General features: G+C 46.8%; 2 protein-coding genes across 2 annotated transcripts in view; both read left to right on the forward strand.

Annotated features, from left to right (window-relative positions):
* MCCC2 (methylcrotonyl-CoA carboxylase subunit 2) overlaps positions 1-5,532 on the forward strand; it is a 34,186-nt gene extending 28,654 nt beyond the window's left edge. The window contains exon 17 of the mRNA XM_048932091.1: positions 5,082-5,532. Coding sequence (XP_048788048.1) covers positions 5,082-5,199 — 118 coding nt within the window. The 3' untranslated portion in view covers positions 5,200-5,532. The remainder of the gene's footprint in view (positions 1-5,081) is intronic.
* Positions 5,533-13,214: 7,682 nt separating this feature from the next.
* On the forward strand, positions 13,215-14,303 carry CARTPT (CART prepropeptide). The gene is made up of 3 exons (XM_048932109.1): positions 13,215-13,364; positions 13,456-13,539; positions 13,643-14,303. Exons 1-3 carry the CDS (start codon positions 13,215-13,217, stop codon positions 13,748-13,750), a joined length of 342 nt encoding a protein of 113 aa, XP_048788066.1. The 3' UTR covers positions 13,751-14,303.
* The last annotated feature ends 9,725 nt before the right edge of the window (positions 14,304-24,028 follow it).

Raw genomic sequence — 24,028 nt, forward strand, 5'->3', positions numbered from 1 at the left:
GAAGAAGGCAAGCACTTGCAGGAATTACTACATTGGTTCTGTAATTATATGATAAGGAGATATTCTGTAACCAATCTTCTGAAACATATAATTCTGTGTATTTTGCACTGGATAAATTTTATCTCATTCTCTCCACTTCACCTTTTAAAATCCATTGAAGTGTACTGAAGGGCTCTGTGTGCGTCAGGAGAAAGTGGGGTTTGCATGTGGAAGTCAGTGAATACCTGAAGCAGTGTGCAGATCTTGGGTCATGTAGGTGTGCACTGGGGGATAGGAGTTCAGGTTAGGGCATTAGCCCACGGGTGCATGTTTGCTAAGAAGTTTGTTATGGTAGTCCTTTGTAGCATTTGGTGCTCTGTTTTCTGAAATTCTGTCAATGCACTGGAGTTAGGCTGATGAGACAGAGTGGCATCTTGGAGTGTTATTGCCTGTGGAAAATAGGTTGGAGGCTTTTTTGGCCTCAGGGTGTTGCTCTGTGCTAGTTTCACACTGTCTACAATAACCATTCTGCTTATTTTTTGGTTGTGGTATATTCACAAGCCAATTCTTCATAGGGTTTCATCTGTTTCTGGTGCTGTGATGGGCTGTGCAATCTCAGTAAGGCAGTGTGGCATTTGCGGTGTAATTGGGGCAGCTTTCAGTAGTTGAGGTGTATAGCTTGTGAGTGGTTCAGGGAGAGGTTTTGCCTTCTCTGTGATCTCTGCTTCTGGCTGAGGTCTGCATGGTAGTGTTGCAGAAAGTCTTCATGAATATTTTCTTGTAAGTGCAACCTCCCACTGGCACTTGGGAGTTTCTTGGGGTTTTTGCATATAGTCAATTAGGATAGTTTTGTGAAGTCCTGATTTTTTATTGACATGAACTTCTTAGTGACATACTGTTTTTTTGTTTTTTCCCAATCTTTTTAATGGTTTTAATTATTAATTTTTTTAGGATTTCCCACAAAATTTAGATGATGTCAGTTGTGCTATCTGTGTTAGTACTGTGTAACAATTAAGCCTGGTGCCTCTGCCACAAAACCTTGTGTTGCTCCCTGGGGAAAAGAAGGAAAAATGGAAGCACATATTGTCATCATTTATAATTAGATTTAAGGAAAAGAATTTTCCACTGAAATAATAACATTAAAAAAAATGAGTCAATCTGTCTGTATTTAAAATGAATCCCTATCATGAAGGAGGAAATGAAAGATCTCAGTTTTGTTATATTTTCTCTTTTTAATATGTTCACTGAAGACACAGTCATAGTCTCTCTGTACTCATGATTGAGAATAATTGGATTCATTTAGCATCCAATATATTCAGTATAGTGATGAAACAAAACCTTGTCCCCTCCCAAAAAATTACAGAGCATTACAGTGACTTGCAGCAATAAACTCACTTGTAGGAAAAGGGTTAGGATTTTTAAAACGCAATAATGTAGGTATGAAACTTGAGTATTTAATACCAACTTCCAGCTCTCTGTGCACCAGTTTTGCCAGTTTGTTCCCATGCATCTGTCCATCCTGTAAAGCTAGGCTGCAAATCCATAAGCACCTCCTTCTGTAACCTAACCTTCGCTAGGTGTTAGAAAATACTCTTAGCAGCAGGAGGCACGTTCTTCACTTAGAGCAGGGCTGTCATATACTGCTGCCTGTAGTTTGGAAGGGCAATGTATGTGCACTTGCTGAAAGCTGACTGAGAACTAGCTTTGATCTGGACTGCATCTTGTCGAGGTCTCATGATGCTCATGCTGTACTCAGGATGATAAACCCAACTGAGCTGGCAAGTCAAATGTTAGAGCTGACATTCCTCTGAGACTGATCTGTCTAAAAGCAAGTAAAGTGAAATGCCTCTTCTCACTGAGCACTTGTGAGAGTGGTGAGTGATTGACCAGTCCAGGTTGGTTTCTCTCTGTCCGTGGAGGTGTAGTTGGCATTGCCTTGGAGCTTTTAATTGCTCTGGTAGAGATAACTGGATCTATTGGTCTATTCTTGGGCTTTCTGCCACCATTTCTTGACTTCCCATGAGTGCTACTTTGTGTGTGCCTTTTTCTTTCATTTATTGCTAATTCCAAATAAAGATTTCAGACCATTCACTCCTATTTTTTCTTTAAACTGTGGAGTAGACTTCACAACTAGAAACAAAGATTCAAGGTAAGATTACATTCCCACTGGTGAATAGCATACACAAGGAGGGGATTTTGTATCAAGGTGCCAACCTGTTGTTAGCCCATGTGAGTAGTGCTAATTGAGCAAGCATTTGTTGTAGATCAGGAAAAGAGTCCCTTTGCTTTAAAGGGATTCCAAGCTTGGTTTAAAAACAAACAAACAAACAGAAAAACCCACAACAGTGAACTGTGAGCCATGTGTCATTGTATCTGTTTGAAACTGGATCTAGACAGCCACTGTTTTGTCAGAAACTAACTAGGTTTTAGCTCGGAGAAGAGAAGGCTCCTGGGAGACCTCACTGTGGCCTTCCAGTACTTGAAGGGAGCGTATAAACAGGATGGGAAATGGCTGTTTGTGAGGGTGGATGGTGGTAGGACAAGGGGAATGGTTTTAAACTGAGGCAGGGGAGGTTTAGGTTGGATATTAGGAGGAAGTTCTTCAGAGGGTGGTGAGGCACTGGCACAGGTTGCCCAAGGAGGCTGTGGATGCCCCATCCCTGCAGGCATTCAAGGCCAGGCTGGATGTGGCTCTGGGCAGCCTGGGCTGCTGGTTGGCGACCTGCACACAGCAGGGGGTTGGAGCTGGATGAGCAAAGTGCTCGTGTGCAACACAGGCCATGCTGTCATTCTGTCAACTAAATCTCTCCATCAAAAACACAAAAGTTTGTTGGAGAAATCTCCATTTCATTATAGAGAGGAAAGGAAGATAAATGGAAATAAAGCCTGCTTTCTTCTACTGCTTGGATGCAGACGGTCTGGAAGCTTGCTCATACTGTCCTCTTGCTAATTTATGGGGACTTTATCTCACCTCTGATGTCCACTGAAATTGATGTAGCCTTTCCAGTTGACTTCATTAGGCTTTGACTCAAGCTTTGAGCTGTAATAATAAGAGGAAAGAAAAATGCCTTAATGATCTTAAAATACAGGCAAATTTCCTTGTTTACTCTTACAAATATCAAATTGTTTCATGTACAGAATGTCAATTCTATTCCCCGTAGTTGTCAAACTTTAATCAATTATTTGATTAGAATCTTTCATACTGAGCAGTCTTAATTAACAAAAGTCATTAGGCAGCACCATTTTTAATGAGCTGTATTAATCTACTTAGGGGTTTCTAAAAGGGGTTTCAGCAATTTGCACCATAACAAATTACGTGAGCTTTTCACTGTTAGGGGCTGTTCATTTCTTTTACTCACAGTGTTTCTATTATGAATGTTTTATGAGTGTAGATGTGACTCATGTTCTAGCAGTGGGATTTTAATAGGTTGTTCAATTATTAATGTTTCATCCCAGTAGAAAATGTAGTTTTGTTTAACAAAGAGAAGCAGAAGCCAGGGGTAACCATCCGAAAGTGGCTTGACTTGTATGCAGCCCAGAACCTGTGTGTTTGTGGATATAAGTTAATTGTGTTGCTATGAAAAACAAATCTGCCATCTTAAAATGTGCCTCATGTTTGGGTGTGTTTATTACAGCAGTAGTTACTAGGAAGTTGCAGCATGGGAGTATACCACACGAAGTGGGTGATCCTTTTTCATTCAGTTCATCTCTGCCCTCCCCAGCCCTCAGCACATTTATTAAACACTCCTCAGGAAGTATGAATTACTTCATTTAGTTTCAGTCTTCTTCATAAATAAAAAGCTCACTGCAGGTGTTCATTAAAACACTTCAGCAATGTTCCTGTGCTCTGTTGAGGGTGGGAGGCTCTTTTGCCTGGCAAAATACAGCAAAGATGGAAAGCTGTCAGTAGTGTCTGGTGGTGCCTCGAGATTGTCAGCATGTACTTAGAGACGTCTTCTTGTTCTGTTTCTCTTGAGAGTAGGCTCTTAGTTTTGAGAGAGATGTCCACGTTATAATGTTTTCTTTTTAATCGGATTTTTTTCAATTAATACTCAAACAACAGGTAATTTGCAACTGGAAAATTCAGTTAGAAAGGGATGATGATGCTTCCTATTATGAAAAGACAGTGTTAGCTTCCTTTTCATGACCCTTTCCTGTAGTTTTAAAATAACAATAGTAGAGCACTTCTTCCAAAGACAGAGAATAAAACAGTAGACATGACAGCATTGCAGTAAGTTCAGAAAAGATGGAAAATAAGTCTCATTAGGAAAAGATAGGATAAAGGAGGAGCATCACTGTCTCAACTGAAGTACTGTAACTGTTTTTGCAAATCCTGGTTAAAATGCTTGCATTTAAAAGGAAGGCTTGAGATGCAATGACCAGCGTAGCTTCTTGTTTAAATGTCTTGCTGAGGAGGTAGTAGATGCACAGTGTTACAGGTTCGTGGCCTACTGGGAGTTTTGGCATGGCTTTTATTTTGGGTAGGATGTAGCTGTGGAGAAGTGATGCAGCAAGAACTTTAATTTTTGGATAATGCCAAGAGATTGTATCCTAGTGTTTGTGAAATTGGAAATCTGATGTTGGCCTGAGGATTTTGACACAGCATGCATTCGTAGTTTAATTGTCTTTGGGGCTGTGAAAAGGAGGATATTAGATATTAGGCTTACTCTTGTTTAGAAATGGACTTGAGAAGAATAAATAGGGCAGATACTGGAGGTACTTAAAATTAAGCAGTCTCTTAATGATGAAGGTATGAATGCACTAAGCAAGCTTAATGACAGCTGGATAAAGATGAATAATGTACATAATAATGTGACATTGTCCTTAAAATACTGGCATCTTTAATAGAGAAAGGTAATTTCTTGAGAAAAGGTCATTTTCCACGCTACCCTGAGCTTCTGCTTTCTTCTAGCTGACAGATATTGCACAAAATACTACACACCAGTCTACTCCATTCACAGTGAGGTGAATTAACGCCGTGGCTTCTTGTATAATTTGGCTCTACTTGCTGCTTACTGTAGCTGTTTCATTTTGTGTGCTTCAAAATATGCCTGCTACGTATGTTGATTTCTTTTAATTATTGTTGTTTGTCTTTTTCCTAGGCTGTGGGATGATGGCATTATTGATCCAGCTGATACTAGACTGGTTTTGGGCCTCAGTCTCAGCGCAGCACTAAATGCACCTACGAAGAAGACAGAATTTGGGGTTTTCAGGATGTGATCTGAATGTATGCTGGTCAGAATTACCTCTGTATATTTTAACATGGACTGAAGAGTGAAGTTACTTACATTGAAGTGTTTTAAACTGGTTTAAGAAACAAAGGCTTACACAATGCTATTCTTGGTGGAAGTCTTAATTATATATTTTCGCTGAGTGCTCATCATACAGGCCTTTGATGTCTTGATGCTGATCTGAGACCAGTCAGCCGTAGTGCTTGTGCAGCTCTGCATTGCTCAGTTCATGAATAAAGTGCAACTTCTGGCATTAAGTTAAAATGTCTGATGAGAAATCATTCATCCCTTACACTAATAAATCTGCAAAATATGCTGCATATTTGCTGCGTATCCGCTCCTTCATTTTGTTTAATTTCTTCTTTCTCTGTCTCCTACAAATGCAAAATGTTCCTGCAATCAAACAACCAAAAGTAGAATCCGCATTTTCTAGTGAAAAAAATTTTTGCAAAAGAGAAGTGCGGGAGCAGCAGCCAGGGAGTTGAGCACAGCATGAAATTATGGATTTCATGAAGCTGTTGACATTTTGCCCTTTCTCTGGCTTTCATCCAGAAAACATTCCTCTCTGTATGAAGTCAAAACAAGGAGAGAATCTGATGGATGTCTGTAAGTTTTTTTTGTAAGAACTGGAGAGAGGATGCTACATCTGTGTGAGCTGCAGGTTGCTGAAAACACGCCTGAAGATGAGGGTTGGCTGCTGAGATGTTTCAGCATCTTAACACAGTGATGCGATCCTCCAGGCAAATTCCAGTTTCAGGAGACGCAGCAGGCTCTCCAAATGGGTCAATACTTGACCCAGACAGAGCACTTGCCTGAATCCCAATGACTTTGGGGTTAAGATGCTGCAGTGCTTTATTAAATCTTGTTATTTATTTAGTGTACTTTATTGCAGTGTAATAGTTCTGGAGAATTCAATGCCTGCTGTTTCTTGTGTTCCTTTTAGAAATGCTGTACCTTGCAGAAACGAAATGCTTGACATCAATTGTGCCTAGAATAAAGAGGCAAATACTGTGCTAACTGGGTCTCAAAAGGTAGCTTTATCTATCTTGCTCTAGATAACAATTAACTGCTAAATGGCGGAAATACTTTTGATTGACAGTCAAACACCAAAATAGTTTAAAAATGCACAGATGGAAGTCAAAGAATCACAGAATTGTAGGGGAAATGATCTGGTCCAGCCGCCTGCAAAAGCAGGTTCTCTGAGGTAGGTCACACAGGGATGCATCCTGACAGGTCTCCAATCAGAGATGACTCCACAACCCCTCTGGGCAGCCAGCCATTTCCAGCGCTTTGTGTCAAAGCAAAGAAGTTCTTCCTCATGTTTGTATGGAACTTGCTATTTTCTGGTTCTTGCCTATTTTGCCCCTTTTTCTATTGCAGCACATCACTGAAAAGAATCTGTCCCCATCCATTTGAGTCCTGCACTGTAGGTACTTAGAAATATTTATGAGATCCCCTCTCAGTCTTCTCCAGGCTGAAGAGTCACTGGTCTCTCAGCCTTTCCTTGCATGGGAGTTACTCCAGTCCCCCAACCATCTTTGTGGACCCTGGCTGAACTCTCTAAAAGCTGCCTTTTTTGAGCTGAGGGACCCAGGACTGGATGCAATATTCCATATGAGGATGTGGCCTCACCAGAGCAAAGGAGAGGGAGAGGATCACCTCCTCCAAATTGCTGCTCATGCTCTTTACAATGGCCCCCGGGTCACCTTTGCCCTTCCTGGTGACAAGGGCACACTGCTGGCTCATGGTCGGTCTGCTGTCCGCCAGGACGACTTGTCCTTCCCCTCAAAGCTCCTTTCCAGCAGGTCAACGTGGAACATGTACTGGTGCACACTGTTACTCCTCCTTGGGTGCAGGACCCTACACTTGGTCTTGTTGAAGCTCATCAGATTCCTCTCTGTCCAACACACCAGTGATGTTTAGTGCTTGCCTGTGGGACGAAGAATGCTGCTAAGGAATAATCGTCCTAGATAGAAAACTAACTGTACTCTTTCTAGACTTGACCAAGAAGTCCCCTTGGAGCCAGGAGGGGAGAGGCAGGTCAACTGCCTAATGCCTGTCTCAGTGTGTTTCTGGCACAATCCAAAAGTGAAGATGAAAGTGTGAGCAAAGCCCAGTATACACTGAGCTACAGAGTATGCCTGTACACTAAGAGACCAGTTTTCCATCCCTGATTTGATTGCAAATCAATTTATCCAAAACTCAGGGTGTTTGGCACTGCTAAAAGGATTACTTCTGTAGGTCTGCACAAATGCATCCTCACTGTCATGCTGACATGCATGTTCTTAATGTTAATTATGCAGCAGACTGTGAGAGTGCAGAATACTGCAGTGAAATGGCAACAGCTGTGTTTTGGTAGATGAGTCTCATTCTCATCGTACCGTGAGAGTTTGTAAAAGTTGTGTTGGGCATTGCCCCAGGATATCTGTATCCTGAAAACACGGTGTCACGGTTGCTGAGTCTTTGAAATAACTTTTTAAATGTCCAGTTTTCAAAAATGTATATGAGGGAGAAGGAAGGACTCAGACTGTGAAGCAATTGTTACTAACAGCTCCCAGTGAAAAAGTAACACGTCATTTCCTTCAGCAGTAGTGGAGTCAGCAGCTCAGGCATCCATTCTCTGTCTACTTTAAACTGTGGGGTCATCTTTTCCAGCCTGTTACACTCGAGGCCCCAAAAGTTGGCTGATTTCTTCTTAGCTTTAAGTGGTAATTTAGGAATAACATTATCCTGTGTTGGAAAAGACCCACGAGGATCATCGAGTCCCAACTCCTGGCTCCAAACAGGACCACCTAACATCCAAACCCTGTGCCTGAGAGCAGTGTCCAAACTCTCCTTGAATTCTCGAGCTTGGGGCCATGACCACCACCCTGGGCAGCCTGTTCCATGCTCACGGCCCTCTGGTGAAGCACAGCCTGACCTTCCTCTGGTGTAGCTCCATGCTTTCCCTCAGGTTCCATTGCTGACCCCAGAGAGCAGAGCTCAGCACTGCCCTCCCTGTGAGAGCTGCAGCTGCCACGAGGGCTCCCCTCAACCCCTCTGCTCCGGGCTGAACAAACCCAGGGACCTCAGCTGCTCACTGTGTGTCTTGCTTTTGTTTTGATATCATTTTTTACGTGAGGCAAGTAATTTTCCAAGATGGAGACAGTAACTGATAATCCTTAGATGCACATAATGGAATTAGATGTGTTCAGGAGGAATTGAACTTCTGGCAGTGCCAATCACTTGTTATGACGAAAAGAACAGTTATTACATTTATCAATATTTGTCCCTCTAAATATGTGTACAAGCCAAGTCAGAACATGTTTCTGCATAAATAAGTTACGTCTGCATTAGTAATACCTATCTTTGGAAACCTGTTAAACAAATGGAATTCATCATCGTGGGCTTGTTAGCATGCTCCTGTTAGGGGGAGATGCACAGAGAGGGACCATCACTGAACACAAATGACGCAAGGAATCACTAGCAATTAACTATGCCCATTGCGTAGGAAACCACTTACTGAAAAAAGTTTTTACAGCATAATATGTGGTGCCTCACAGGAGAGCACTGGCCATGTGATGCATGTTATGTATAATGGCACTCTAAAGGCAGAGATTGGCACTTGTCCCTCAGGAGATCTGGTTTCCCATGCCTTCACCATAGTTGATGATGTTGGTAGGCGTATGATGCCTGGGCAGTATTTTATTTTACTAGTTCTCACTTCCCATTGCCATAAGATCTCTTGTGGCTATTTACCAGATGCAGTTGTTAAATACCATTAATAAAACATAGCTGTCACTTGGGAAGCAAAAGATTCCTAACAGCAAAGACTCTTTAAGAAACATGGACAACTGTCTCCAGCTTCCTGTTACTTCTTTTGGCTCCAAGTCACTTCTTCACAGCAGTGAGCTCACAGCGACTCACAACTGCTAATCTGTTTACTTACTGGAAAGGAGGATACTGAAGCGGAACAAAAGAAATGGCTGCACAACTTGAAGCACACAAGCTGTGGCAGACCAGGACCTCAAGCTGGGTGCTCTGTGCTTCTGCATCCTCTCTGCTGGTCTCTCCTCAAGGATTGCCCTTCTGGGCTGTACACATCCCTCCTGCATCTGAGCAAGACCAAGAGATTATTTCCAGCACTGTTTGATAGCTCAAGAGACGTATTTATCAGAAGTCAGTATTTGTGTATGCTGAGTTTAGAATCAGTTGTTCTGTGACATCAGGTGCTGTTTTTTCAAACACCAGAGTAGAAGGAAGTGGAAAGCTCTGAATGAGGTGTGCTAAGCTGCTCCCTGTTGCAGCCAGCCCAGGGTGAGACTGTGAACTAAGGATGGATCATAAGAACGCTTTCCTCTACCCACTGCCATTTACACAAATCATTTCCCTTTCTGTCTCATGGCATCTAAGAATGTGCCAGGAACTTCTGGAAGCTACAACACGAAAACCAACCAAAATCATTGGCGGTCTGCATAGCAAACAAAGACAGATGGTCTGGTGGAAGAGCACCATGAGGCGTGCATGCTGGTCGCCAGGACTGCAATGAGAAGAGACTGGAGCACAGCCTATATCTTTGCCTGCATAAACTGAGAGTTCAGTACAATTTCTGAGAACTGGATGCCCGTTCCCATTTCTCTTTCCCACTACTCTTTCACCTGTTTTGGGGTTGGTTTAATGTGAAATTTGTAGCCTCAGTGTTGTGTTGGTGTTTATGTATCTGCTGTTCTTGTGAGAACCGATCTCATACTCAGGTGGTACTTTTTGTTCCTGCTGCTCATCAAGACGAGTTTGTATTTTCAGCTGAAACAGATGTTGTCTTCCAGGAAATGTCTCTGCACTCTATTAAATTTCGCAGAACTCTCATTTGTCTTAGATTTCTTTGCTGTTCCAGATTTCAGATAAGAAATCCCTCGATTCAGAAAAACAAACAGTGGTATATTTTCTTTTCTTTTCTTTTCTTTTTTTTTTTTTTAACCAAGATTTATAAACTAAGGCAATTCAACAAAGCACACACAAAAGTCCCTGTTTTTCTGCAAAGCCTTAAAGCATCCACTTAAATCCAGATGTCCAACTTCATGGCTCTGATTCAGTAGAACACTCGAGCAAAGTCTTCACGCTAATCTCCGTGGTTTAGTACTCATAAAATCCATCTCACTGTGTGTCTACGTCAGTCTACAACTAGAACATATAAACCATCAAAACTTCTCAAAGAACACTCCATTATTTACACACTGATGTCAAGAGAAACCTCCTTTATTCTCCTGTGTTCAGAAGTGCACTCACTTGATCAATCACAACGGGGCAGAGCGCTTAGGAAAAGCATGCAGTGTGAAACTGCAGAAGTTACCCATTTGATATACAGATATTAAAACACACTGGCTGTCTCTGTGGCTCATCGATAATAATTTCAGTGCGGACAAAGTAAGTTAACTTTGAGAAGCTTGACTCAGCCCACTGATACAACAGATTGCTCATCTGCAAGGTTTGACTGGGTTCATGCGGGTAATTTGGAGCTGAGTTAGCCTTATGGCTGGCTACTGATGCTATGGCCAAAAAGCATCTACCTTTTTTGTAGCTGTAAATAGAAACTTTGCCCTTTTCACACCGTTACCCTGCTCTTCTCGCTGACGTGGTAGCATCTCACTTTTTTTATAACACGCAGATAATCTTTTATCCTCTGTTTTCACAGTCTGCAAGACTAACCAAATATGGAGCAGAGCACAGCAGTGTTTGCAGAGACAGTGTAATAAAGACAGCAACAGGTAAGTCACAGCAAGGTGCCATTCTGTAGGCGTCTGCAGACAGACAGACACAGTGACTTTTGGAGACAAATCTCTAATTGCTCCCACAGTCCATCATGCTTTCACTGTGGGAGCCGACTTCATCCAGAAGTACAAGTCAGAAAGAAAGCAGTGATATTTTCTGATCACCCCTGTGGTGTTTTCAATACTGCACGCATAATCCTCACACTGTAAAATATAGTTTGAATTTTTGGCCAGGCTTCACAGACGGCGCTCTCAAAGCTGAGCAGGCTGTATATCTATCTGCCTGTCCATATGAAGCACGGCGTTTTTCTTGTCTGTGTTACTTCTTTGCTCTAAGAAAGGCTCTGGCAGGTCCATTATTTCCAGTAGTTTGCATTGCTGCACTTCTGCCCCAGCCTGAGACATGGGATTTGCTGTGAGTGGTTGACTATCAGCCCCACGGCTGACATCTCAGCCTTTTCTGTAGCAAAACGAGGCTGGAGGATTTGTGCAAACACAGAGAGGATTCTGCTCTGAGGAGCAATTACAGATGAGACCTCTGTTATAGATCATCAATAGGAGCGTGTGGGAGGGTATAAGAGCAAGAGGTGAGCCTGCAGCTCTTGAGGCAAGCAGCACGACAGTTGGAGAGATTCAGAACTTCTTTCTGCCTCAGACAAGATGGGGCTGTTGAAAATTGCTTGTTAGGCCACGTTTCCTGTCAGTCCCATCACACATTGCTTTCTATTTGAAAAACTATGTCCCTGGGCCTGTTTTGCTTCTTTCCTTTGAACGACATCTTTTTTGCCCAGGTTGTTTTGACATTTCAGCCTGTTCCTGATGAATCACCAGCCAAGAGAATTCTATTCAGGAGTTTTTCCAATTTCCTCCTTCTCAGACAATCCCTCCATCGGGGGACCAGGCTCACCTCCTGCAGTTGTCAGATGGAGGGAGGAGCAACCCACACACCGGCCAGGATCAGGGGCCTCCCCCAGGCAGACCTTGCGTGCTGCCTCCTGGTGCCCTCAGCCCCCACGGAGCCTATGGTGCCAGCCGCTCTGCTCAGCTCCATGCTGTGTTTCCCCAGTCCTTGTCCTGAGCCCTGCCTGGGGATTCTTTCTCTCCTTGCACGTGCCCTCCTAGCACAACCCTGCAGTTCTCAGCCAGAGAAGTTCTCTTGTCCTCCTGCCCTGCCACGACTGGCTGAGGCTCAGGCACATTTATTCCATGTAATTCTGGAGAGGCAAGATCAGCCAAGAGGCTGAAGGAGGATGTGTGCAAGACTCACACACGCATGCTGGCACTAGTTCTTTTTTGGTGAGTGTGCTGTTCTCCCACCAAAGCCAGTGGATGCAATGCAGGATGCAATGTACTCAACACACCAATGCTTTATCTTGGAACTCCTTCTCACAGTTACTCTCCAAGTGCCATTTTATCACTTTCATCCTTTTCTTGCACATTTATCTCGCTCTCCAATGCTCTGAGCCTACCCACCCTGCTGCCAACCCCTCGTTCAAGCTGGGCATCCTTGCCAGCTGGTTGCTCAATGTCCTTATGCCCCTCTTCATCTGCATCCTTCAGGTGATCCTCTAGTTCTGTCTGTCTACAGAACCACAGGATGGTTTGTACAGTTAGGAACCTTAAAGCCCACCCAGTTCCAGCCCCATTGCCACGGGCAGGGTTGCCAGCTGCTAGATCAGGCTGCTCCACCTGCCTGGAATGCAGGCATTTGGGGCATTTGCAGCCCCTCCGTGCAGTCTGTGCCAGCACCTCACCAGGCTATGAGTATCCTAACATCTAATGTTAGGATGCCTAATCTAATATCCTAACAACTCATGTAACTCTACCCTCTTGCAGCTCAAAACTGCCCATACCACTGTCAGACCACACAAAAAGTCGGTCTCTTCCCTTTTGGCAAGCTCATAACAAAGATGCGTCTTCTCATCGCACCCTGCCGCAGACCACTGCCTCGAGCTCTTCACATGCCCGCATTGACTCCCAGGCCCGCTGCGTCCCCAACGATCCTCGGGCTTCCGTCCATCCCGCCACCTCTCACACGGCGCTGCTCCCGCACGGCGCGGTTCCCAGCCCCACGACAGTCAGGGAGCACTCGGGAGGCGCTCCGTCCTCCGCCTCGCCCGCCGCTGGAGCCGGGCGGGCCGGGCTCGGCCCGTGTCGCCGGGGGCGGGAGGCGCCGCGCCGGGATCGGGCGCTGACGCACGGCGGGGCGGGCGCGGCGCTATAAAGGCAGCGCGGCGCGGCGGGAGTCGGCAGCACCATGGAGAGCTGCCGGGCGCTGGCACTCTGCGCCGTGGCGGCCGCGCTGCTGCTCAGCGCCCGCGGGCAGGGGCCGCCCGCTCCGCGCCGCGACCGCGACCTCGGGCCGCACGGCGGCGGCGGCGGCGGCGCGTCCCGAGAGAAGGAGCTGGTGGGGCGGGGACGGGGGGGCTCAGCGCGGCGGGGGGCGGGCGGCGGGCGGCGGCTGCGGCGGGCTGACGGGGCTTTGGGTCTCTCGGCAGATCGAGGCGCTGCAGGAGGTGCTGGAGAAGCTGAAGAGCAAGCGGGTGCCGCACTACGAGAAAAAGTTCGGGCAGGTGCCGATGGTGAGCGAGCGACGGGACGGGACCGGGCGGGAGTGGAAAGGGAGGGATCGGGATGGGCGGGATGAGACCGGGCGGCCCTCTGAGCGCCCTCCGCCTCCCGCAGTGCGACGCCGGAGAGCAGTGCGCCGTGAGGAAGGGGGCCCGCATCGGGAAGCTCTGCGACTGCCCGCGGGGCACATCGTGCAACTCCTTCCTTCTCAAGTGCCTGTGAGCGGCAGCACCGGCGCGGGGCAGCGTCCGCCCGCCCGACACCGCACAGACATCCGACACCCGTGGAGCCGTTCTCCCTCCTGCCCTCTCCCCGGCCCTCTTTCCCCGTTTGGTTTTCGTCCGTTCAGGAAAAGCGCGGCCCGCTCCTCCCACGGGACGCCCGCCCGCCGCGGGGTTCGGCGTTCCGCGGGGGATGCGGAGCCATGTGAGCAGAGCTGCGCCAGGCGCGCCCCGATCGCCTCCTGCTCGCCCCTCCGACGCCGGGCCGGGGGCAGCGGCGGCGGCGGGCACCGAGGAAGACTCGCGGCGGACGGCGGGGGTGCCCCGGGTGCGGCTGGGGGAACCGTCGGAGGAGCCGCCGCTTCAGCGGAGCCACCGTGAAGAGGAAGCTATCTGGATCCGTTGTAAACTACCAGGGGATATCCCAGCCGCCTCAACCAAATTTCTCACGTTTCTACGATGAACTGATGTACATAAATATGTCTGTCCTCCGCAGGTACACTGTGCGTTTCGGCGAACTCATAAAGTGGTTTAATCCTGTGTTCGTCTCTGTTAATAAAGTCACTGTTCTGATGACAGCGTTTGGAAAAAAAAGTCTTGATTTCACGCTCGGGAATCCCACGCTACGGAGCCAGCCGAGGTAACCGCGGGGCGCTGCGGTTCCCCAGGTGGGGCTGCGCTCGTCCTGCGGCTCCTCTGCCGCGCGGGGCCGGCAAACGTTGTGCCACCGCCTCTGCTTCCCACTCCTGTGAAGAGGGGCCACGGAAGAAAATTCCTGCCTCTCCCCGCAGTGACAACTCCTGTGCGAGTGTCAGTACCAGAACCAGCTTCGATTACTTCTGCCGGCAGAAGTGGAGGAGAAGTTCTCCTCCAAACAGCCTTCACAGCTGGTGTTAAGGAGAGCACAAATTTAGGTGCGAGAAACAGATATTTGTGAGGGAAAAAAAGAAAAAAGAAAAAAAAAAGAAAAAGAGAGATCTCTGCAAGGCATTCGTTTGGCTTTTGAAAGGGAAGAGCACATGAACGAGTCAGGAACAGAAACATGGACTACAAAAACAAACAAACAAACAAACAAAAACACCTCTGTTTTTAGTACTGTTGTTGTCTTGGATGGGGATAAACTCTTAGACCACTGTCTGAACAGCTGGAAGCACCCACAGATAGCATGAAGAGTGGGGCCACGTGGCGGTGGGGCAATGCACAGACATGCTGTGCATGCTGCAGGACGTTTGTGCAAAGAGAGGCAGGAGAGAAGCTGTGTGTGGTGGGAACAGTGTCTAGGGAAGAGCACAGATACTCACAAAGACAGCGCGGAAGGAAGCGAGCAGGGAGGCTGACGGCATTTTCCAGGCAGAGGTGGCAATCCACTGACTGCAACTTTCATGGCCGTGGGTGGCTGTGTGGGAGAGGTGTGATGGTGCATCTGCAGGGCGTGTGTGAACTTCTGTGAGCTGGTGGCTGCACTTCTGGGTGGCTTCATGGTGTTGCCCAGACACTGCACAGGGACTTTTGCTCTTGATTTCTCATGAAGTAATATAGAGTATCTTTTTTGTTTTGTTTTGTTTTGTTTTGGACTGTGTCTCCATTTTCTGTCCTCTTTCCATCTTCTCTCCTTTCCTCCCCTCTCCTCTTTCCTCCTCTCCTTCTTCACTTCACTTCCCGCAGTGTTGCTCAGCCATGCGCCCTGTAGTTTTAGATGCCGTTCAGTATCTTCATTAATGGCCTAGACGATGGTCTAAACTCTGTGGTCGGCTACAAAACCAGTGAGCGTAGAAGACAGATCCGCGGAGCCTGCTGCCATCTAGAGGAACTCCGGCTGGCTGGAGAAACGGGACAACGGGAGTCCGATGCCGTGCGGCACAGGAGGAGCAGCCCCACGGTCAGGGCACGCTGTCTTGGCCCAGGTGGGACGGTCGAGTGCTGCCGCACTGCTGAGGACCACAAAACATAACAGAAACTTAAGGTGGCCTCTCAAAAGTCAAATGAGCCTCGCGTTCTCTTTGGAAAGGGTCTGTACTCTGCAAGTTACTGCATTTCTTTTTTTTTTTCCTCCAATGAAAGGAAGGGGAGAGATCCTTCCTGATCCCTGCAGACATTGAGCCAGAGTGCAAGATCAAGGGCACACTCTTCACCTGACTGCTGGATAAAGTAGGAGGACACACACAGGTAAATGAGTGGCAGACTTGTGGACAACAGAAAGCATGCTGTGGGGAGAGCAAATGCCTTGTTGTGCTTTCTGACCTGCCATGGAAAAACTATTCAGAAATAACATATTTTTATCCCACTCTTCTGCTAACTGTAGATTCTGAAGATCTAAAAGACCCTCGTGACTAGAGTGGGCCTTTTGTGAGAATGGATACAGATGCTGTTTTACGCAATAGCAGTGGGGAGGTCAGCCAGTACCTCCAAGGCAGGCCCTGCACAACACTTAGCTGAGAGTCCAAAACAAACACAACAACTTCTGAGGATTCAGCTTGGGGTTACACAGCAGACAGGTTGGTAAGAGAGCTCAGGCTTAATCCTAAGGCTCAGGAGTATGTCTTCATCAAGCATGCAATCAAAAATCATACTGTCTCAAGTGTCAGCCCATTAGGACTCCAATGTGGTAGATCTGCTTGCTTGCATTTAACTCCATTACAGCATCATTTTCTTTTTTATTGCATCTCCCAACTGAAAAGACTCATAAGGAGAAAACTAATCCTGATGGCCTGGTTGGTGGACTCCTTCTTTATGGCAAGTTGACCATCAGCTTCTGCCTACCTTATTGCTGAAGGGAGTCACTGCTGTTATCTTGGGCTCTTCGGGAACTTTGGAGCTTCTGATGCTCCCAGGAACCTGCCTCTGTGCAAACACATTAAACTCATTCTCATCTCCTGCACCCATCAAGGCTGAAGTGCAAAGAAATACTGTGAAAAAGTACAGAAAAAAAAAAAAGAAAAAAAAAAAAGTGTTGATTCAATGTAATGTTATTTATTGTGAATCTCTTAATCCTCCTGGAGGAAAACATAATAACAGTGTTATAAATCAAGAAGCTCAGGCAGAAAAAAAACCAACAACAAATCATATGATAATCTTTGTCACTACACTAAAGATATAATGTGGGCCATCTCCACTGGCACAGACTTTTACCAGCACTGCATGCAGACCCCTGTTCAATGCTGGTGAAAATACATGGCTTTTGGTGGTGACTGTGTCGAAAAATAGTGTTTTGTAGCTGATAAATTGCTTTTGTTATTGTGCTTTTTGTATATTTTGTAGCGCCACAAAATAAAAAGGAGGCATTATTTTAGATCGTGTCATTTGTCTTCTCTTCCACATACTTCACAAAACTGGTGTCTGCGGTGGAGGCAGAAAAAGCTCCATTCTTCATCAGCAGGCATCAGGAAAATGCATTATTTGAGTATAAGTGTCTGGGGCAGAAGGTGAGACTTGTAGAGCACTGAGGGAAAGCATTTGCTGAGAGCTACTGCAAGAATGATTCAGATCAGTGTCGGTGTCAGATTCAGAAGTGACGCTGCTATGGAGGGATAACAATTGCACAGAGAGCACAGCTGAGGTACAGCTGACAACAGACTTCTGTGCCATTAGCTCCTTTGAAGCAGGCGTAGCTGCAAGGATCACTGGTCAGAAAGTATGGAAGACTCTTCTGCCTTGGAGACAGAAGAGACAGAAGAGAACGCTCCAGGGAGACCTCACTGTGGCCTTCAGATACTTGAAGGATACTTGAAAGTAGGGGGAATGAGTGTTTATAAGAGTGGATAGCGATAGGACAAGGGGGAATGGCTTCAAACTGAGGCAGGGGAGGTTTAGGTTGGATGTTAGGAGGAAGTTTTTCAGCCAGAGGGTGGTGAGGCACTGGCACAGGTTGCCCAAGGAGGCTGTGGATGCCCCATCCCTGCAGGCATTCAAGGCCAGGCTGGATGTGGCTCTGGGCAGCCTGGGCTGCTGGTTGGTGACCTGCACACAGCAGGGGGTTGGAACTGGATGAGCACTGTGCTCCTGTGCAACCCAGGCCGTTCTGTGATTCTGTGTTTCTGTGAGACTGCAGCGCAAAATGCCACATTGACGTTCCGATGCTGCCCCCTGCTGTAGGATGGGGAGAGAATGGAAAAGGAAAGTCGAGAACTCGCGGACTGGCTTAGACAGTTTAATAAGAAGGGAGGAAAGAAGGTAAAGAAAAGAAAACAACAATACAAAACCTAACAGTAACAAAGACAGCGAGAACAAACAAAGCAAGTGCTGCCCAACACAACTGCTCATCACCAGGTGACCAGTGCCCAGCTAGCTCCTGAGGACAGGCAGCCACTCCAGCCACCTCCCCATTTCATTTTTAACGTGATACTCTATGGCATGGAGCATCCCTTTATATCTGCATTAGATCAGCTGTCCTGGTTCTGTCCCCTCCCAGCAATCTCTGCCCCCTCCAGTCCCTTTGCTGTCAGAGCAGCAGCAGAAGCTGAGATGTCCTTGACTGCGCAGCACTGCTGAGTCACAGCTAAAACTTCTGTATTGCTGTTTTCTGCCCAAATCCAAAACAAAGCACCATATCGAGCAAAACTATCTCTAATCCAGGAAAAACCATGACAGAAAACAGGTACAGGGTGATGCTGGTAATAATCTGGGAAGACTGCCTGCTCAGCACCTTTGCGTATTCTCAATCTTTCTTGCTGTCAGTCCCATGAAAAAAGGGACCTTGCTGGTCCACAGAACCCACTTCAGTGACTGGATTTGGTCTAGTTGGGATCCCACATGGAAGACACAGTGTAGTCAAACTCTGTTTTTCAGAAATTTGGTGTTTTATTTTCCTATCTTTCTGTTCCTTTTGTTCTTCCCCTGGTTTCTGGCATACCCATGGGAAATTTATGTTCTTCTTCAGCATTCTTCTCAGGCAGATACACTGGGATTTAGGGGGTACCTGAGGTGAAGAGTGAGGTCCTGACAGCAGGATACTATGAATTTGCCTGGTCTAAAGAGTCACCTGAACTCTTGGCACTGAACAACTTCAACAACTTGGTGAGACTGAGAGAAGAGAAGAGGCTGAAAGAATAAATTTGCAAGCAGTGCTACTGATGCGGCTGGATTGGTAGTGGCCTGGCTCTTTTTGGCTAATTGGGAGTTCAATGTTGTATCAGCTTGTTTCTGACAACTGTTTGTTGTTGTTGTAGACTTGGATTGAGGGGTGAAAGAGGTATAGAAATGCATTTATTTTGTAAGAATACCTCTTCAAGGCAGTTGAGTTTGCTCCACAAAACAGCTCTAATAAGAAGGGCACTGTTGTTGAATTCCTTAGTAAGGTGAGATCTCTGCTGTCAATCAGGCATGGACAGTAAGGCTTCTCTATAGGAATCTTAAGCAAAATTATGGTAAACATCATGCGTTTTTCATGAACAGTAGATTTTGGAGCTGATTCAGAGTACCTTGAAAGCTTGACAACACAACTGCAGGCTTTCCCGTGCTTTAGGAAAGCCTGCAGTAACGTTTCTTGGCACCACACAAAGACACAAGTTTCTGTAAGGCATGTCCACACCAGTTTTAAGTTAAAACCCTGCTATTGGAGGTTTTTGAATAGCAATGCTACTAAGTCATGGGAGAAACACACACCTTTCTTTCTGTATGTCACGTCTTGTCTATGCATTTAATGGGGATTTACATGGAAGCTGCAACCATGAAGTGGTGTTACACATTGGTCATGTTCCCTTAGAGTTGTTAACAAATTGCCTAGAGTCAATCTTCTTTTCCCCAAGCAACTGATGTCTCTATACTGTGCCACATAAGGAAAGACTAATCAACCAGCTGGATGGACTCCATTAATCCTGCCATTTGCTTTGGGCAAATATTCTGAGGGAGGAGAACCTGCTCCCACTGGATGTGCTTATGGAGATGAAAGACAAGGTCCTTTGAATTTAACAACCAGCCTCACCCTTCCAGGCCAAGCAGAGCTTTCTTGTTCAGAGCTACTTTGCAGTCTCACCTCTTGAATTTCTTGTGGAAGACCTCCATGTGAGAGAAAACATACGGGGGCTGCTTTAAGCACATACACAAGGGTCAAGAATTAGGCCATTGGGTGTGTTTCTGCTGCTTGGGTTGAAATCAGTGTTTTAACGTGTGAAGGTGCCAGCAGAGTTCCTTAATGATGATTTCATAGAAGTATTTAATAGAAGTATTTAAAAAGGAGATTGCTTGCCTTCTAAATATCTTGGCCAAGGAGTCACTAGTGCCTGTAGACAGCTCTGCAGGTATAGAGCTCTATGAATCATCAGAGAACGGAGAAGCATCAGAGCCTGAGGCTGCTGCTCTTTTCTTTAGTGTGTTACTGCACCTGTGAAAAGTCAGAGCTTCTGAGTGCTTGAGATTGTATGGGAGTGTTTTACTGTGGGAAAACTTCGCAGAAATTCAGTCAGAATACAAAACAAAATTCACTGCAGATTTAACACATCTGCCCTTCACATGAGTATTAATCATAGATTTTAAAGATGGTGGTCTTAGCTTACAGGCATTTTTGGTGGGGCTGGAAACAAGAAGTTGCTGTGAATCCAACTCAAATGTTTTGTCACAGCCCTTCAGGAGAAGCATGCCCTGATGAAGAACGATTTTTGTATCTTGCATTGTTACTGTTATCAGAGTTACTGCTACACAGTAAATTGAAACCTCTTTTTCTAAATTCTAACTGAAGACTGCTGAATGAGATACCATTTCCCAAATCAGCCTCAGACAGCGCAGCAGACATTACAGATCATCAGAGAATCTTGAAAAAAACCATATATATGTTTAAGCTTGGACACAGAATCACAGAATGGCCAGGGTTGGAAGTGACCTCAAGGATCACGAAGCTCCTACCCCCCTGCCACATGCAGGGCCACCAACCTCCACATTTCATAGCAGCCCAGGCTGCCCAGGGCCCCATCCAACCTGGCCTTGAACACCTCCAGGGATGGACGGGGCATCCACAGCCTCTCTGGGCAGCTGTTCCAGCACCTCACCACTCTCTCTGTAAAGAACGCCCTGACATCAAACCTCAATCTTCCCTCCCTCAACTTCAAACCATTTTCCCTTGTCTTGCTGTTATCAACCCTTTCAAAGAGTTGACTCTCCTCCTGTTTTTAGGCTCCCTTTAGGCTGCAATGAGGTCACCCCACAGCCTCCTTTTCTCCAGGCTGAACAAGCCCAGCTCCTCAGCCTGTCTTTGTAGGGGAGGTGCTTCAGTCCCCTGATCATCTTCGTGGCTCTCCTCCAGACCCTCTCCAACAGCTCCCTGTCTTTCTTGTACTGGGGCTCCAGACCTGGACACAGTACTCAAGATGGGGCCTCACAGGAGCAGAGTAGAGAGGGACAATCACCTCCCTGTCCCTGCTGGCCACCCCTCTGCTGATGGAGTCCAGGATACCATTTGCTTACTGAGCGGACTGCTTTTTGGTTTTGTTGGCTCCCTTACTGAGTGACAGGGGTGTTCTTGTAACAGGGAATGCTGAGAAGGCAGAGATACTGAATGCCTTCTTTGCTTCTGTCTTCAGTGAAAAAGCTCTCCCTTGGGAATCCCGGATCCTGGAGGTGAGTGAGAGGCTCTGGGGAATGGAAGACCTCCCTTCAGCCAGGGAAGAGGTGGTCCAAGAGCGCCTAGGCAACACCAGTGTTCACCAATCCATGGGATCCGATGGGATGCATCCACGGGAGCTGGGGGAGCTGGCAGAGGTGATTGCTGAACCGCTTTCTGTCATCTTTGAGAAGTCTTGGAGGACGGGGGAGGTGCCTGAAGACTGGAGGATAGCCAGTGTCACTGCTGTCTTCATAAAGGACAAGAAGGAAGATCCAGATGATTACAGGCCAGTTGGCCTCACCTCTGTCCCTGGAAAGGTGATGGAACAGCTGGTGCTGGATGTCATCTCCAGGCAGCTGGAAGAAAAGGAGGTGATCAGGAGCAGTCAGCACGGGTTCACAAGGGGGAGGTCATGCTCGACCAACCTGGTGGCCTTCTATGATGTTGTCTCTGGCTGGGTGGATAGGGGGAGAGCAGTGGATGTAGTCTACCTTGATTTCAGCAAGGCATTTGATACTGTCCCCCACGACATCCTTATAACAAAGCTGAGGAAGTGTGGGATAGATGAGTGGACAGTGAGGTGGGCTGAGAACTGGCTGACTGGCAGAGCACAGAGGGTCGTTGTTGGTGGTGCAGAGTCCGGTTGGAGGCCTGTAACCAGTGGTGTTCCTCAGGGGTCAGTGCTGGGTCCGGTCTTGTTCAACATCTTCATCAGTGACCTTGATGAGGGGATGGTGGCCACCCTCAGCAAGTTTGCTGATGATACGAAGTTGGGAGGATTGGCTGACAGCCTGAAGGCCGTGCTGCCATTCAGCAAGACTTGGACAGGCTGGAGAGCTGGGCAGAAAAAAACCGGATGAGGTTTAACAGAAGCAAGTGTAGAGTCTTGCATCTGGGGAGGAATAATTGCATGCACCAGTACAGGTTGGGGGATGAGCTGCTGGAGGGGAGCTCTGTGGAAAGGGACCTGGGTGTCCTGGTGGACGACAGGTCGGCCATGAGCCAGCAGTGTGCCCTTGTGGCCAAGAGGGCCAAGCGCATCCTGGGGTGCATTGCACAGAGCGTGGCCAGCAGGTCGAGGGAGGTGATCCTCCCCCTCTACTCTGCCCTGCTGAGGCCTCATCTGGAGCACTGCGTCCAGTTCTGGGCTCCCCAGTACAAAACAGACAGGGAGTTCTTGGAAAGAGTCCAGCGGAGGGCCACCAAGATGGTGAAGGGCCTGGAGCATCTCTGCTATGAGGAAAGGCTGAGTGAACTGGGTCTGTTCAGCCTTGATAAAAGAAGGCTGAGAGGGGACCTGATTCAAGTCTATAAATATCTAACGTGTGGTGCAGAGTGGTGAGGTCAAACTCTTCAGCAGTGTATGGAGACAGGACAAAGGGAAACGGCCAGAAACTGCAGCATAGAAATTTCTGCACAAATGTGTGCAAGAACTTCTTTGGGTAAGGTGACGGAGCACTGGAACAGGCTGCCCAGGGAGATTGTGGAATCTCTTTCTCTGGAGATGTTCAAGACCTGCCTGAATGCCTACCTGTGCGACCTGCTGTAGGGAACCTGCTTTGGCAGGAGGGTTGGACTTGATCTCTGGAGGTCCCTTCCAACCCCTACAATTCTGTCATTCTGTTACTTGTGATAAGTCAGCTTTTTGCACATGCTCTTGCTTTCTAGAGCTGTATTTGGAAGACTGCTGTGATCATAAAATCGAGACAGACAAATGCATTTCTGGATAAACCCCTTTCATGGACATGCAAAAATAGAGGTATGTTATGTTGATTCCACAAACACTGCAATAATGTGTCTCATTTATGAAGGATGCAAAACTGAAGCAGAAAAGGGATAAAACCAGGCCTGGTAGAGATGAGCCTGGGAGAATGTTGATGGGATTGGGATGAAGCAAGGAGATGAGTGGGATTGCTCCCATGACTGGAGTGCTGCAATGGATGGCTGTAAACTCTTCAGAAGGGATAGGCAAGGAAGAAGGGGTGGTGGTGTGGCAATCTGTGTCAGAGAGTGCTTTGATGCTGCTGAGCTTGAGGCTGGGAATGATAAGGTTGAGTCTCTATGGGTAAGGATCAAGGGGAGGAGCACAACACAGACATGTTGGTGAGGGTCTATTATAGACTGCCTAATCAGGATGAAGAGACAGATGAGGCGTTCTACAAACTAAAGGATTTTAGGCTAAAGGTGGATGTTCACCAGTCTTTGTTCTCATGGGGAACTTCAACTTCCCTGACGTATGCTGGAAATACAATACAGTGCAGAAGATGTTTAGAAGGTTTCTAGAGTGTACAGAAGAAAAATTCCTGATGCAGCTGGTAAGGGAGCCTACCAGGGGATGTGCCCCACTAGACCTGCTGCTCACAAATAGAGAAGGACTGGTGGGAGACGTGGAGGTGAGGAGCTTCTTGGACACAATGATCATGAAAGGGTAGAGTTATTGATTCTGGTGAACTTGGGAGAGTTCATTCTGCCTTGAGGATGGACTTAGAACTGTTCAGGACACTAGTAGGGAGATTCAGTCCTGGAGGTTGAAGGGGTTCAGGGAGGTTAGTCGCTGCTCAAGAAGGAAGTCTTAAAAGTATAGGAGCAGGCTGCTCCCGTGTGCTGCAAGATGCACCAGCAGGGGAAGAGTGGCATGAGTATGGAACTTTCCCAGAGGCTCCAGGAGAAAAAGAGGGTTTGCCTCCAAGTAGAAGGAGGGATGGATAACTTCGGGAGAGTACAAAGAAGTTCTTAGGATGTGCA

The sequence above is a fragment of the Lagopus muta genome, chromosome Z, assembly GCF_023343835.1.
Source record: "Lagopus muta isolate bLagMut1 chromosome Z, bLagMut1 primary, whole genome shotgun sequence".
Lineage (NCBI taxonomy): Eukaryota > Metazoa > Chordata > Aves > Galliformes > Phasianidae > Lagopus > Lagopus muta.

Bases quoted from the DNA above. Each gene is read 5' to 3' on its own strand.
- CARTPT (XM_048932109.1), top strand. From the start codon at position 13,215: ATGGAGAGCTGCCGGGCGCTGGCACTCTGCGCCGTGGCGGCCGCGCTG. The intron at 13,365-13,455 runs GTGGGGCGGGGA...GTCTCTCGGCAG, and splicing joins CGTCCCGAGAGAAGGAGCTG to ATCGAGGCGCTGCAGGAGGT. The intron at 13,540-13,642 runs GTGAGCGAGCGA...CGCCTCCCGCAG, and splicing joins AGTTCGGGCAGGTGCCGATG to TGCGACGCCGGAGAGCAGTG.